At 38.0% G+C, this 14,793-nt stretch overlaps 1 protein-coding gene across 1 annotated transcript in view; it reads left to right on the top strand.

The window, feature by feature from the left end:
- Positions 1–12,410, top strand: part of EXT2 (exostosin glycosyltransferase 2) — a 69,343-nt gene extending 56,933 nt beyond the window's left edge. Inside the window, exons 12-15 of the mRNA XM_083864100.1 lie at positions 4,163–4,306; positions 4,796–4,924; positions 6,104–6,186; positions 11,979–12,410. Coding sequence (XP_083720226.1) covers positions 4,163–4,306; positions 4,796–4,924; positions 6,104–6,186; positions 11,979–12,117 — 495 coding nt within the window. The 3' untranslated portion in view covers positions 12,118–12,410. The remainder of the gene's footprint in view (positions 1–4,162; positions 4,307–4,795; positions 4,925–6,103; positions 6,187–11,978) is intronic.
- The last annotated feature ends 2,383 nt before the right edge of the window (positions 12,411–14,793 follow it).

Below are 14,793 nucleotides of genomic sequence, written 5' to 3'. Positions count from 1 at the left end.
CACCCCAAAAAACTTTGATCTCTGTACACTTTCAGCCATAAAAAATTATAGTAACACTCAAAGTGTCAGGCATTTTTTACTTGTTAAAAGTGAACTATTATGGTACACTGATTTATGACCTTGCATAAATCTATTGGAGCAAGCAGAAAAACAGTCCCTGTGAGCTGCTGTATTAAGGTAGCAGAAGAATACTCATGACATTCTGACTTTGAAAAAAGTAGTTTTGTTAAGTTACATGACTTGGGACACTGGAAAAAAGCTGTTATATCTAGCTAATTTTTTTCCCACTTACTAAATTTTGTTGTTCACAAAGAGAGTATCAGAGAGACCCAAGAAATGGAATGAGTATTTAGATTATCATAATCTTAAAAAATTAAAGCAGAACTATTGGCCACCTGAAGTGTTTGGTTTTTGAAAACAAGACTGAAATCAAGCATTGCAACATTCCGACCTCTGTGTCTCAGCTGACCTCGAGGCAGATGTCTTAGCATTAAGTAATTTCTTATCACACAGTTATGCAGCACTTTTTCCTTAGAGAGACAAAGTGTTTTTATTAGATCAATAATAGAAATAGTCTAAATGGGGATTATTGTTCCGAGCCTGTGGTTTTTGTTCATAAAATGTACAGTTTGGTGCATTGCTTTTTTGCATTTTTTCTGTTGAAAACTTTTGCCCTTCTCTTGGTAGATGATCTTATTCTGTCTTAGACTTGTTTTTCAGTGCTTCATATCTCTGGCATTCTTTAAAAAATCTACTCTCTGTTGAATTGCTTATTTTGCTAGGCTGAAATTTTCATGAAGTTTGAATGCCTTCTTCAGAAGAATTCTTCTTTGCTCATTTTGACTTTAGAAATTTAGTTTTCAGCATTCCTTTGTAGGACAAGTACTATAACTCTGCTTAACAAAAGAATTATTCACAGCTGGCCACATTCAAAGTTCTTCTTCAAACTGATATTTTACAAAACGTGTGTGCAAAGCATCATGCATCTTTTAATGGGCTCTGTGTTTACATTTTGCTTTATTTTTTTAGTGATAGCACAAGCTATTCCTTTGAAGACTAGAAAAGAATTAAGAGTGGATGGGGCTCTGGAAGGCAGGAGTACTGATGGGTTGAGTTTGTTTTCATTTGTAGAATAATCAGTGTTTCATTCTTAAAATGTTGTCACGGTAGCTTTGGAAATCCTGACTATTTTTCTGTTCATGAAATTACTGAAATTACATGTGACTTAATATAGTCTACTGAATTAAATGCATAAATGTTTGAGAATGTTTTATAGAAGGAGGTGCTCCCTGTCCTTTTGGCTTCATGGAGAGTTTGCTGTTCTGATGACACAGCAAATTGCACAGAATAGGTGAGGCTGCAAGGCAAGAAAGAGCCCTGGAGAGATGAGGCTGGAGGTATTTTAGCCATGCTGTTTATGTCACTTGGGAACTCAACTTGGAAAGAAAATTGCTATCATTTCAAATTGGTTTTCCTTACAAGACCTTTAGTAATACTACTAAGTCAGAACTTTTATTTGACATTTCATCTGGGAGATGCTTCATCCAAAAATATTTATCTTCAGGGTTGACAAGCAGAGTCTTTGGAATGACTTGTCTGCAAAGAAGCATACCTCCTCTTCACTTGGCAATATGTTTTTGCTTGGATGTATCCCTTACCAGTGTTAAATCAGGCCATCCTTCTTAGTCTTAGAAAGCTAATAAGATCACTGGCTAAAATGAAATGCATTCATAACAGACTATAAATTATAGGCAACCATCAAACAAGAAAATGGGCAGTAGTACAAAATAGAGAGTAGTATTAGAATCATTAGCACTATTTTTATTCTGAAAGCTTCCTTATAAGCAGTAGCTGTATATATTAATTTTGGCACAAAGCATATGTATGGATTTGGGCAATGAGCTGGATGGAGCCACTGGGAGCCTTTCCAGAATTACCATTGAATGAGCTAGTGGTGACCATTGTGAAAAAGCCAAGCTGTTCCACTGACTTTGAAAGCATTACTTTTAAAGGGAATCTTTGTTCAAAACACCAAAGTTATTTTTTAGATGCATCAAACTGACAATTTTCAGAGACCAGGAAATTTTTTTACAGTGTTGAGTTGATATTTAGAGTGACACAAGGACATCTGTACGAGTAATGTGGAGTATAATTGGCTTTTATTTTATGTCATTTGGACTCTTGAAGATGACACCAAGGGCGAAAACTAGAAGGGATATGAATCCAGGGTTCTGTGTTGAGAAGGCACTGCAATCCCGTGGGAAGCAGTAGCTGACTTTAATCTTTCTTTCAGCTGCTGTTAATATGCATGCCATTTCCTCTACAAGAATTCTTAGCTCAGTACGGTGCAGATCTGTAGTGTTCTGTCAAATCCTTTGTTGAGCCTCAGTAGCTTATGTGGTGGTGCCTTCCAACAGCTGGGAGATAGACATTTTAATATTCAGGTTTAAAACTAAATCATTAATTTTTTGAGTCCTGGAGAGTGAGGAATAAATTTTTGAGTGCTGTACATTTAGTTCTGTGTTCTGTATTAAGGTTTTCTACATCATGTCAAAATAGATATCTCAAGCCCTCAATGGCTTGCCTGCCAGACGTCTGTATTGTTTTAGTTAGCTTATGGCACCAACTTGTAAGTGTCCTATGAATTCTCTTCCTTCAGTTCCAAGTTATATCTGTTTTCAAGAACCCTCTGTGTTGGAGCGTTGTCATATCTAAATACTATCCCAGTGCTTGTGCCCTAGAACTGTCTGGAAAGATTGATTTCTGGATAAAATAGAAGTCGAGGAGTCAGAAGATCTGGTTCCCATTCTTGTTTCCTGTATGAGTTTTGGCAGGTTTCCTCATCTGGATGTTTGAAATAATAACTGCTCTCATCATGGGATTCTGAAGCTGTATTAACTGACAGCAATAAAATGTGTTGAGATGTATAGATGAAAAGGTATATAGTAATGCAAAATCACAGAAATGTAGATGCAGAAGCAGTAACTTAAAGCTGATTGTTTTATTATATTTACTTTGACAAAATACTTGCATAGAGTCCTTATAGTCCAGGCCTCTCAACTGAAATGCACTGGCACATAGAAAGTGCCCAAAGTGAACTTTTGATTGGGTGATATTTGCAGGATGGTGAAATTGCAGATAACACTTTCTTTACTGTATATTCAACTGCAGGGTTCCCTTGTCTTTTGTACAGACAAAAAAGATTGTGAAGGGATCCTTGGGGATTTTTGAGATACTTTGTTCGTGTTGTTGGTCTTGCATACAAAAATTTAATTATGTTTGCATCTGTTTGTTTATACATTGCCAACCTAAACCAGAAACTCTTGTAACCTAACTGTATGTTAGAGAGCCAAGACTCATTCTTCCAACAGACCTAGTAGTTATTTGGGTTAAGGGACAAATTTTAAATAATTTGTCTGCAAATAATGCAGATAAACTGTATCTAGCAAACAAATATTATTCAGACCCCTCTAAATAATTATAATCCTTCCCCCCTTTTTTCCTAATGCAAAAAATTGTCCATTATTTAATGCAGCCAGCAGTGTGGAGAACTGGGGTTGTGTTAATGATGCCCTTCTCCTTGTTCTTGTCTACCGTATTTGATCCTGTAGTCAGCTATAAAATAATGTATGGAGTGACAAGGATGGTATCTTGATTGTATCCAGCTGTCTGGAACAAGTCAAGGGCAAAGCGGCCTTCCATGTAGCCAAGCACCCACTAAAGAATACCAGAAATATTAAAATTTAAGCAGTTCCTGACAAAGGAAGCAGGTTGGTTAGATCCAAAGCCAGCTGTGAAAGTAGTTAGATTGTAGTCATATCTACTGAAGTTAACATCAAAAGTTTCATTTTAATCATGCTTGGGTTTAGTTAGAGTTAAAATCTTTTTGAATAGTCATTTGTGCTTCTCTATAACAATTATTTTAGTATTCTATTAGTGGCCTTTTGCTCTGGGACATGGCTTCTCTGAGTTGTAGGGTCTTTCCACAGCAAGCTTGTTCTTTTTGTACTTTTTCCTGGCAACTTTTTTTCCCAAGAATTTGGACTCAGAAGAATTTAAGTGATCTTTGCCCCATTGAAACTCTACCCTTCCAAAGCAGATGTGTTGCTTTTGCTTTCTGTGCAGGCCTGGTTAACAGCATGTCACGTTTTTTTCTCTTCAGGTCTGGCGTGAGTTCCCTGACAGGTTGGTTGGATATCCAGGCCGCCTGCATCTTTGGGACCATGAGATGAACAAATGGAAATATGAATCAGAATGGACCAATGAAGTCTCAATGGTGCTCACTGGGGCAGCTTTTTATCACAAGGTAATATACAACTTGCACTGTACTAATGCACAATGTGTACATTAAAAAAGATCTATATGTGTTTCTGTCCTTGTTCCATCAGTTTTTGTGGTGCTATGATTATGTTTTTTAAAACAATTGGAGAACTGATTGCAGACTTTCCCTAGATCTCATTCAGTTGCTGTGAAAACCACTGATTTTTCTCTGCCAGTGAAATAAAACTATTAATTACCTTTATGAACTTACAAAACTCCTGCCAGTTTTCATGACCTGAAAGTACATAGCAAATTTTGCAGAGAATGTAGCTTTGTAGCTGGCAGGTTCAGAAAAGAAAACCAATTATAACGGAATTTGTGTGGTGGTCAGGAAAGGAATAATTACACAGTTTAGCACTCGAAAATTATTTTCTAGCTGCTGAAGCTGCCTGCCATTCCATGACTGAAGTATTTAGTCTTACAGTTACTGTATCTATATTTAAAATTATCTTCTTTGTCTCTCTCTTCTCTGCAGTATTTCAACTACCTTTACACCTATAAAATGCCTGGAGACATCAAGAATTGGGTGGATGCTCATATGAATTGCGAAGATATTGCCATGAATTTTCTAGTAGCGAATGTCACTGGCAAATCAGTCATAAAGGTAGGGGTCTGCTGTTTATCTTTACAAAATTAAAAACCATGAGATACATACTTCAATTTATTCAGTAGGCTTCGATATGTTACTTAATCATCCTTTTTCTTTCATTTTCCCGCAGTATGGTATCTTGGTCTCATTCCATGATAGAAAAGCCCTTCTAGTAAAATTTTTATGTTAACTGAGGACTGAAAATTGTTTTTTACCAGTTGTTTCTGGTGGTTATTTTAGCCATCTAGATGAGCTATAAAAAAGAGAATTTAAATGCCAGCTGTAGATATGTGTGTGTACATGTACATACCCACATACATATATTTTAACTATTTGAGATCGCTAGAGGAAAGAAATTGCCAACTGTCCACAGCTCACTCCATCGTGGCCTGACAACAGCTGATTTATAGGAATGTTAATTGCAAGAACATTAATTGCAAGATCAGCTTTAAATGAACTTTTTATCCCTGAATTAATTTCCTGACATGTTTCGACACGTTTTCAGGTCCAGACATTCACTCCGTACATTCATTTCAAAGTGTGTCAACTTGGAATGAGATTTAGAGGCCACCAGGCATTACTTCAATTAGCAGGGTCCGTTCTCCTATCTGTCCATCATCATTTACTGGGACTGGTGGCTGCATTTCCTAGAAAAGTCTTTAGGAGATAAAGTGTGTGCTTTTGCTGAAAAAGTTTTTGAGCTGCGTGAGGGCACAGCAGAGTAATTTGGCACCTCTGTGCGATTCGGAGAGCCTTGCGGAGTTTGCCAGTCAGCTCTTAACTGGAGAGAGCAAAAGAGCGCCTGTTGGATTAACGTTACGGTGAAGTATGGGAAGCTATATTTCATCGCTGTTATGGCTGCAAGAACAAATGGTGTTTATACAGGGACCTTGGCAGTGAGAAAACAGTCATTAAACAGGAATTAAGGAGCTTGTCATCGCCACTTCTTTTCAGTTACAGAAGGAAAAAACCCTCCAAGCTGTTTTTATTGGGCCCCTGTGAATTTTGCAGTCAGCCGGGCCAGATGGAGCTGAATGGAGGAACAGAGTGGCTTTTTTTTTTGTACACCCCCTCTTTTTGAGACAGCTCAGCTTACACTGCAGGCATGTTCAGAGGTATTGCACTGCTCTCTGTGCAAGGAGATTAATGTCCCTTCTGTTGATATTTGATAATATCTGGCGTGCCTTTCTGCAGGTGACCCCACGGAAGAAGTTCAAATGTCCAGAATGCACAGCAATTGATGGGTTATCACTGGACCAGACACACATGGTGGAGAGGTGAGTGACCACTCTTTATTTCTCTGATTGCCTTCTTCTGATCCTTAGAACCTTATCCTGTGTCTCATTAAATTAGGATCAAAAATGATAGTGTTTTTAGAAATTATTAATTTTGAAAGAATGTTACATGGATTCGATCAACATAAGTCATTCCTATGATGGGTTGATGTGTCACTGAAAATTAGACTACTACAAAAAAGGACTTCAGAAGGGTACAATTTTTAGCAGCTTTGCTGTAGAGCTCACAAGACACATATATGAAGTTCAGGTTTTAGGTTGGTGGTACTGTCAGTAATACCGTATTTCTGTTTGCTGTGGAATATCAACTGTAAATAAGTATGGTTTTTTTTTAAACCAGACAATTGGCAGCTTACCAAAGAGCAGAAAGGATATAAATTATTAATAATGTCATTTGAAGTGATATTCGTACATTGCCTTCTCTCCAGGGATTGTGAAGCATATTGCTTCCACTGGTGAAGGGCATTTGCTGCGCAATTCCATGTTGCATTTTTTAACAATAGCAGCATTATGATATTTTTCTGAAAATTTAGTTTTGAAATGAAGTATGCATTTGGAAAGGCAGTGAATGCTTAGAGTGAAATACTGAAAGTTTGTAAGTATGAGATTTGCAGTTATTAGGTGGAATTAACCTGAGATTTAGGACTGATAAAGGCATCTCACTTTAGCCTTCTTGAGCTGTTGCATGTCTCCTGCAAACCTTGGGAAAAATTATTTGCAACTGTAGAACTGACGGGGTAAGTAAGCAGGGGGAAGAAGTCACCAGAAGAAAGACAGTTGGACTTGATCTTAAAGGTCTCTTCCAACACTGATGATTCTATGATTCTAAGAGGTGACCAAAAAAAAAAAAAAAACAAAAAAAACCTGACCTGCATTTAAAATAAGCCATTTCAGATTTTCATGGAGAAATATAACATGGTTATCTTGCTAGTTATCATTTCAACAGTGAGCTTTTTTCTGTCCTTCTCTGCAGAACTCAGGAAATTCAAAGTGTTGTATGGGCTTTAATAAGACTGGATTAAAAAAAGGAGTATGCAATTCAGAAGTAAAACATACCCCATTAAGATGGTAAAAATTACCCTGCAGGAAAATACTTGAGAAAGGGATGGGAAGTTTTGTAGATCTTAAATGTTAACTTAAAGGGAAGTACAAGAGGTTCCCCCATATCTAACAATTCTGACCTGGCTTACAGGATGGACTACACAAAGCCAGTTAAACTTCCCTGTAGTCATAGTAGTAGCACTACAACAACACATGGGAATTTTAGTTATGAGCTAAGTTCTCATTAAGGTAAAGAAGATGAAAAAGTGCTCTTTACCTTGAAGTGCATTATGATGCTGGGTAAAGGTCATGTTTCCATGTCTATAGCGGTTCTTGTATCCTCAGAGTAAAGTGTCCTTGACAGTTTATTGAGAACATGTTTAAACTGTTGTTTTGCTTGTCTGTAATTTTGAAAAGTGGAGAATACTGGGTTGTGGGAAGTGTTAGATTGACTGCAAATATTGATACTTTTATTTGCCCAGCCAAAGAAGTACATGCTGTGGTAGAGTCTGAGTACAGGAGAATCTGGAGAGATATACAGTTTAGGTATATTCAGACTTGATTTTCCAAATCCTTAATATTATACTGAAACTGCTTGCTACACCTAATGCCTGCTTGCCCTGTGTTATAATGTACCTAAATATAAGGGAGTTATTTGAGAATCAAAAAGGGCTTATTTTTTTTGAATCTTCTAAACTAGATATTCATTTAAAGTGGATAATAAATGGTAACAACTTCTAGAGCAAATTTTCCAACTTAGCAGGGAATAAGGCTCTCATATCTATCTGTCTGTATGTCTGTCTGTCTATCTATCTGTCTGTCTATTACCTATTTTCAGGGTCAGAAGAGAAGCTGAATGGAAAAAATTACATGCATCAGGGAATCCTTGTCATTATAAAATATTAACTTTGTACTAATAAGTTTACATTCTTGGGTATCAAGAACAATACCTGATGTGTCAGGCAAAGAGCCATTATCAGCTTTACTTGCAGCTCCCCAAGTGCCTGACGCCTTGTTTCTTAGCATTCAGAAAGAACAAGCAGGTAGTCTGAGCTAATTACTTGCCCAGATATCCAGGGATCAGCCTACTCTTTGTGAAACAGTTTATCAGGGTTGTCACATACATGCACAACATTTAGTGTTAGGTTTCTGGTTCAGAAATAGCAGAGAGATGCCCAGCAACTGCCTGTTGGTTTTGTAAATGGAAAAGGTTTAGAAGTCAGTTGTGGAGATCTGTCCAGGAAACATATGTAACTAACTGGTTGTGTTGGGCATTTTGACTCATTCAGTGGAGACAAAAGAAGACAGTACAGTTGAACAGAAATTTTATTATTTTAGCAATGTACTGAATCATGGGAAAGTCAACTTTGCAATTCTTCCTGCTGTGTAATTTATATGTGATAAATAGAAGACTTTAGTTCACAAGGCTATAGAACTCCATCATTAAAATACATTAACTGAAGAAAACTTTGAATGAAGAATTCCCTTCTTGCCCTAGGTTAGCCTTTACATCAGGTCACAGAAGAAACTGCAGGGAGGTCTCATAATCCCTGTATTTACAGGTGTTTAAGTAGCAACGAGTTTACTGCCTTCAGCGTCTTTGCATCTGGCTCTCAAAAATGGAGAACTCTGTAAATTGCAATCTAGAGGGCAACTGCCAGTACATACAAATATAGCTGTAAATATAGCAAAGGGCTGAGCTGCTTCTGCAGCCCCAAAACCAGCAGTGTTTTGTTTAGGACATGTAAGTATTTGTCAGAGTCAAAATAGGAAGCCATTTCCCTAAGAGGCAAACGGCCCAAGTCACAGTTGGCCAAAAGCTGCAGGTCCAGGGTTACCCTGCCAAAAAGTTGGATTATAGCAGTGAGGAACCTGGTTAAGAGAGACCTTAACAAACACCAAGTTCATCCAGGGGCAACAGGAATCTCAATTTCTGAGTTCACACAATCTTAGTGTCTTATTGAGTTGAGCATGACTGCATGTTGTCAGCAAATCAAGGAAAAAGAAAATAATTCCTGGAAGCAAACATGCCTCTGTTACTTTGAATTTGCAAAACTATTGGGACAACTAAGAGAAACACCTTCACTCCATATTGAGATGATGTTACATTCTCTTGACTACCTAGCTTTCAGTGTTTAATGTTCTAGATATCCTTTCTGGTTTATATTGTCCAAAAGTAGCAAGGACTTCAGAATTCAAGTGATTTAGTTCAGTGCTAGAGATGAAATTTTTGGAAAGAAGTATCTTTCTTTCAAACACATTTTGTAGCTTGTGCATGACACTTCTTTCCTTTAAAAAAGCCTGTTTCTGATATTTGAATTTGTTATTTATTTGTGGAAGGCTAACTTCTGCTTCAGCCAGAGTGTTTAGAACATACTAACTTTTCCTTTTTAATTTTTGCCATTTCTTTAACAATGAAATGATTTCTTGGTGGCTAAAGATACTGTACAGGCTTAAATGGACTTGCCATCAAAGTAAGTTCAGCTGTAGAAGGATCCCATCTTGATATTTTGTCATAAGACCTCACTTTTGATTTGGGAGTATAACCTCTGGAGGGAAGAGGTCAATTTTGTCTGCCCTCTCCATTTAGTTTTGTCTTTTGCTCTGAGGGTGCCACTTAGTTCCGGTTGTGACAATGGCTGGTCTGATGTGGACACCTGCCTACCAGGCAGTAGGCTGAGATAACTAATTCATTTCACACCAGCCACCAAGCAGCTGTTACATTACAATGTCTTTCAGTCATTACTGGCAAAGGCAGGATTTGAACCAGTAGACTGAAAACCAGTGAAGGCCAGCAGCTGTGCAAACTTCTCACATGCATATCTCCCAGTGCACCTACCTCCTTGCCTGTGAAGTTTGTGGGTTTTCTGCCATGAGGCTTCTCCAATACACGTCATGGATTAGTTAACCAGATTTCTTACAAGTAACAGATTATTTGAAAGTCTGACTTCATCTAAAAATCTGATGTTTTTAAGATATCTCATGGTAGGCAACCTGCAGAAACTGCTTCATGTTCCTGGAGAAAACACTCAGTTCCTGCTGTATGCAGGAACTACTGCAGCCTTTCAGTGCCTGAGGTCCAAATCTCATTCTCTTGATGGTTCACCTTATTATTGCAGATATTGAACAACTACCTGGGTCTTCACTTCAGTCCTCACTGGTGGCTCTGTTGCTATTTCAGATCTGTGCTACACTGGAGCAGATAGTGCTTGTCACAGGAGTAGAGGTTGTGTCCCACTGTACATGATTTTCTCTCACAATCTGAATTCCTTTTTTCTTGTTTGCGGTCCCATTGATTTGAATCTCATGATAGGAAGGTAAGAGGTAGGGCTAAGTACAAGACAATAAGAAGGTAGTGGAAAGTGAAGCATCTACATTTACCTGTATAAATATTTTATTGAAGTATCACTTCATATGTAGCAGTTTTATGACACTTTTCTCAGGTCAGAAAATGGTCTGAATTATAATCATTATACCTTGAAATAACTATGTGGTTGAGGAAATAATTTTGAAAACTGCTCTTGCTGTCCTGTCTACTTCAAACAAGTGTTTGGGGCAGTGTTGAGCAGTCCCCATCACAGAACTGTCACACTCAGTTGGTGTGATTGACCAGGTCCTGATGAGGAAAATTATCCTGGAGCCATAGTGACCCCCTAACCCTTTGAAGGGGTCGGGAGAGGGTGCAATGGTTGGAGAGTGAGAGACATGCTCTGCAACCGCCTGCAGCACATCAGTCTCTGTGGCTGAGTCAAAGTGCTCACTTCTCTTTTTGTTTTCCCTTTTGAATGGCAAAAGAAAGGTCACCTATTTTCTTGTAGCTCTGTGTTATGTGTAAGGAAATGTTGTCATGATTCTTAGTATCTGAATTCTTTAAAAGCTGTTTTATGTAGCAGGCAGCTGATGTTAGCTGAGTACTGGCTGAGGTGAGATGAGCCAGGTTTTCTCTGCCTTGCCTCCACAGCACCCTTCAGTGAAAGAGTTAAAGGAGCAATGTAATGGTTAAACATCTGTTTGCTTGTTTTTTGAAGAACATGGATGTTCCTTGCCACATTACTGACACCTGAGATTATTAAAATTGAAAGAATCATCAGTGATCCAGTTTTTTTGTGCTAATGTGATGTCTTATTGCTCAATATATCCTTATTTAGACAAGGAAAATAAACTAGTTTGTTGCATTTTATAGTTTTAATTCAGCTTCACCTTTAAGTTACAGTCCAATCAGCTCTGCCTATTCTCTGAGGCATGTTTATTTTTTTGTGGGAAAAGATAGAGCTTCTGAAGAAGCCTGAAAAAAGACAGACTTTTTTTTTAGAACTCTGTTTTCACAAAGCCTTGGTTTTTGCAAAACCTTCGTTATAAACGAAATTGACCCAACAGTGGCCCTTTAAGAGACATGTTGGCAGTTAATCTGTTCTGGTTTACAGCATGTACATTGCTTTAAGAATGACTGGAATTCTAGGGGGAGGGAGAAGGGAAGCTTTGACCTCCATGTGCACATGTGCTGCTGCCAGCATCCCCTTGCTCGTCTCTGTGATTAAATGGATAAATCAAAGAACACCAGCTTCTTTTCTGTTCTTTCTGCATTGAGGCTCTCTTTTTATTTATTAGTAGCCAGCATGGCTGAAATAATTCCAAGTGCAAGTGGAAAAGTTTCTACCGGTTATTTTGGTATGGGAGTTGGTAGCCAGTCCAGTTGTTAGAGTTCTTAATTATGCTGCTTTCCTTTCAACCAGATCTGAATGCATCAATAAGTTTGCCTCTGTCTTTGGGACCATGCCTCTCAAAGTGGTGGAGCATCGTGCTGACCCCGTCCTGTACAAAGATGACTTTCCTGAGAAACTGAAGAGCTTTCCCAATATTGGCAGCTTGTAAAGAGTGAGACAAACCTCAGTGAGGAAAACAACAGCTGAAAAGGTGCTATGAGGAAAATAAGGCCCTGAAGACAAAACTTGTAGAGAGTGGGTTGCATCTGAGGGAGGTGGGAATTAATGTTGTTGTCTTCCTTTTATATTGCACAAAGTTGTAATTGAAATCTGCACAACTGCTTCTCTGTTGCTCACAGAGAATTGAACCTATTTGTGGGTTCTCCAAAAAATGTCAAACACACACTTTTGTCCAAAGGAGGCTATGCACCTGGAAGAATAAAACAGAATCTTGCTCTCTGTGGTCTGACTGGCATGACTGACCTCTTCTATCAAATGTGCTGCAGGCTCTCTGGTTAGTGAACATCCATCCATTCAAAGCAACTGTCTGCAGTGCAGAGCTGCTCTCTTTTGGGAGGAGTTTATTTCCTGTGTGGCTGGTGGGCCTCTGGCTTTTGAGCTTTAACTGTTGTCTTAAGTAACTGTGTGACAAATAATTTCTTCTGTAATATGAGACAAATGTTTATTTTTTTACAACATCACAAACAAAAATCTCTGTTTTAACCTAGTTTAAAGAGCAAAGCATTTTGTGTTACTTAAATTATTTTGATGGAGATGGAGACACAGCAGCTGGGAGGATACTTTCCTTCAAAGCAGAGACCTGCAGGACAGAACTGCAATTGCTACACTTCCTATGTAAATCTCAGGTTTTCTGCTGCACTCATGCATAAGACTCTGACTCTATATCAGAACTAGTTGTATTATACAGAAAATGATTTGTCTTTAGTCTTCTTGTATTTTTTATTTTCATTATCAAACCAGCAATCATGTTACAGTTTTACATTGTAGCCATCAATAGAGATGAAATATGAAATAAATTTTTCATGTCTGAATCCTCTTCAGCAAGCAGTGTACTAATTTGTAAAACACCTATATTTGCAGAAATTCACAGTTCCAGCTTCAATGTACAGGAACATCTGTATGTGTAAGACACTGTTAATGCACACTTACAAACTCCTGTAAGTTACCATTATTGGAAAAACTATAGTGTCTTTGCTTGTAATTTAAGGAACCCATTGGCACAGGCTGAAACATATAGCTTAGGAAGTCTTTTGGAGAAGATTTACATTTCTGAGGAGCATTTTAATTGTTTCACCATACTGAAATGAACTTGAATGAGAAAACTAAATGCAACAAAATTAGAAATAAAGTTGCCTGGACCATTACTCTTGCCCTTCAGTGTTAACGAGGGTCTTAAGTTGGGCTGAGAAAACAATCTCTTTTCTAGTTCCACTGATAAATTGTTTATTACTAGGTAAGTGTGATTTCACTGACTTTTGAAACCTCTGTTGCTGTTGTTACAGACACATTGTATTTGATGGGCTGTTTTTTCTGTTACAGTGCAAGCAACCTTATTCCTCAGATTTGCCAAACCCCAAACAATAGGACAAGTGTTAGACATCATGGTTCTCCCCCTCTCCTAAGCTGGATACGCAGCAATGACAGAAACCAAATGAAAGTCAGGCTAGAAACAGGAAACATCTGCTCCTATTTGTCTCACCCTCAGTAAGACTTATCTTATTGCCCAATGCAGTGGATGTGTTGTGAATGAAAATCATATTGGAACAATAGCTTTGAGGGGATGCTTCACTTCATAACCTCCCTGGGATGTGCCTGTAAACTGTATCATCTGACTCTCTGGGAGTGTTTAATTACTAGTAAATGTTTTTTGCTGCACTCTTTATTTTATTCCTGAGTTGCTGTGGGAGCTAAAAGGATAGCTGTTGCACTGACAACTGCTCTCTGCACAGTGGCTATGACAAGAGAGGGGAAGGTTTGTTACTCATTATTTCTCCTTTGCATCCTTTCAGGTTTATTAACATGAACTTTCTTGCTGAATCTTCCTGTTGATTTATGTGCTGGTGCTTGAGCATCAGGAGATAGCAGCATATCTTCCTTGAGAAGTTTGTTTTAAAAGGGTAGCTGTGACATTGCTGTAGTCACTTCAGTTTTAGCTGTCCTTTTGGAGCTGATCTCAGCTTGGCAGGCCCTAGCAGTTTAACTAAGTTATAACAACTTCCTTACAGAGTTGTGAAGCTGCTGTGATTTCTTGATTCTTTCTGTGTAAGCCAGTAAAAAGTCCATTTTGCACAGAGTCTTAAAAGACACTGAGGATCTGAAAGAGTTGAATATTTTTAGATGTAGACAGTCAAACCAGTCCTGCTAAGCTGAGCTATAATGTCCAGTCAGTAAAAAGGTAACAGGTCCTTGTGTCTGCATTCAGGAGCATCAGAGTAGTTTCCCCTTGCACAAAATGTCCAGTGACCCCTAACAATCATGTTTTTCCTTTGGCATTTTACAGTTGCTTTTATAGGACTAGCTCATTTACAACCCCATTTGTCTCTGTTTAGTGCCATGGAGAAAATTGGGCAAATGACAATAAAGAAAAATTGTAAAATTGCCTACTTACTTGTCCTCTGCATTTATGATTGTGATGTTCTTGATGCAAATTCTGTAAACGTAAGGTGTAATTGTATGTCTGATTTGGAAAGGGTTTTTTGTCGATCTTTAAGATAATTTTAAACTTTTCATTGTATATATGATATCCAAAAAAGCTTAATAATTGTGTATTAAAAATTAAATCACCTGAGTATTTATTGTATTTCACTTCTGAAGTGGCACAAGG

Source organism: Zosterops lateralis (genome assembly GCF_965231275.1).
Source record: "Zosterops lateralis genome assembly, chromosome: 6".
In the NCBI taxonomy this organism is placed as follows: domain Eukaryota; kingdom Metazoa; phylum Chordata; class Aves; order Passeriformes; family Zosteropidae; genus Zosterops; species Zosterops lateralis.
The sequence above is the reverse complement of the archived record's forward strand: the minus strand, read 5'-3'. Positions and strand labels throughout refer to the sequence as shown.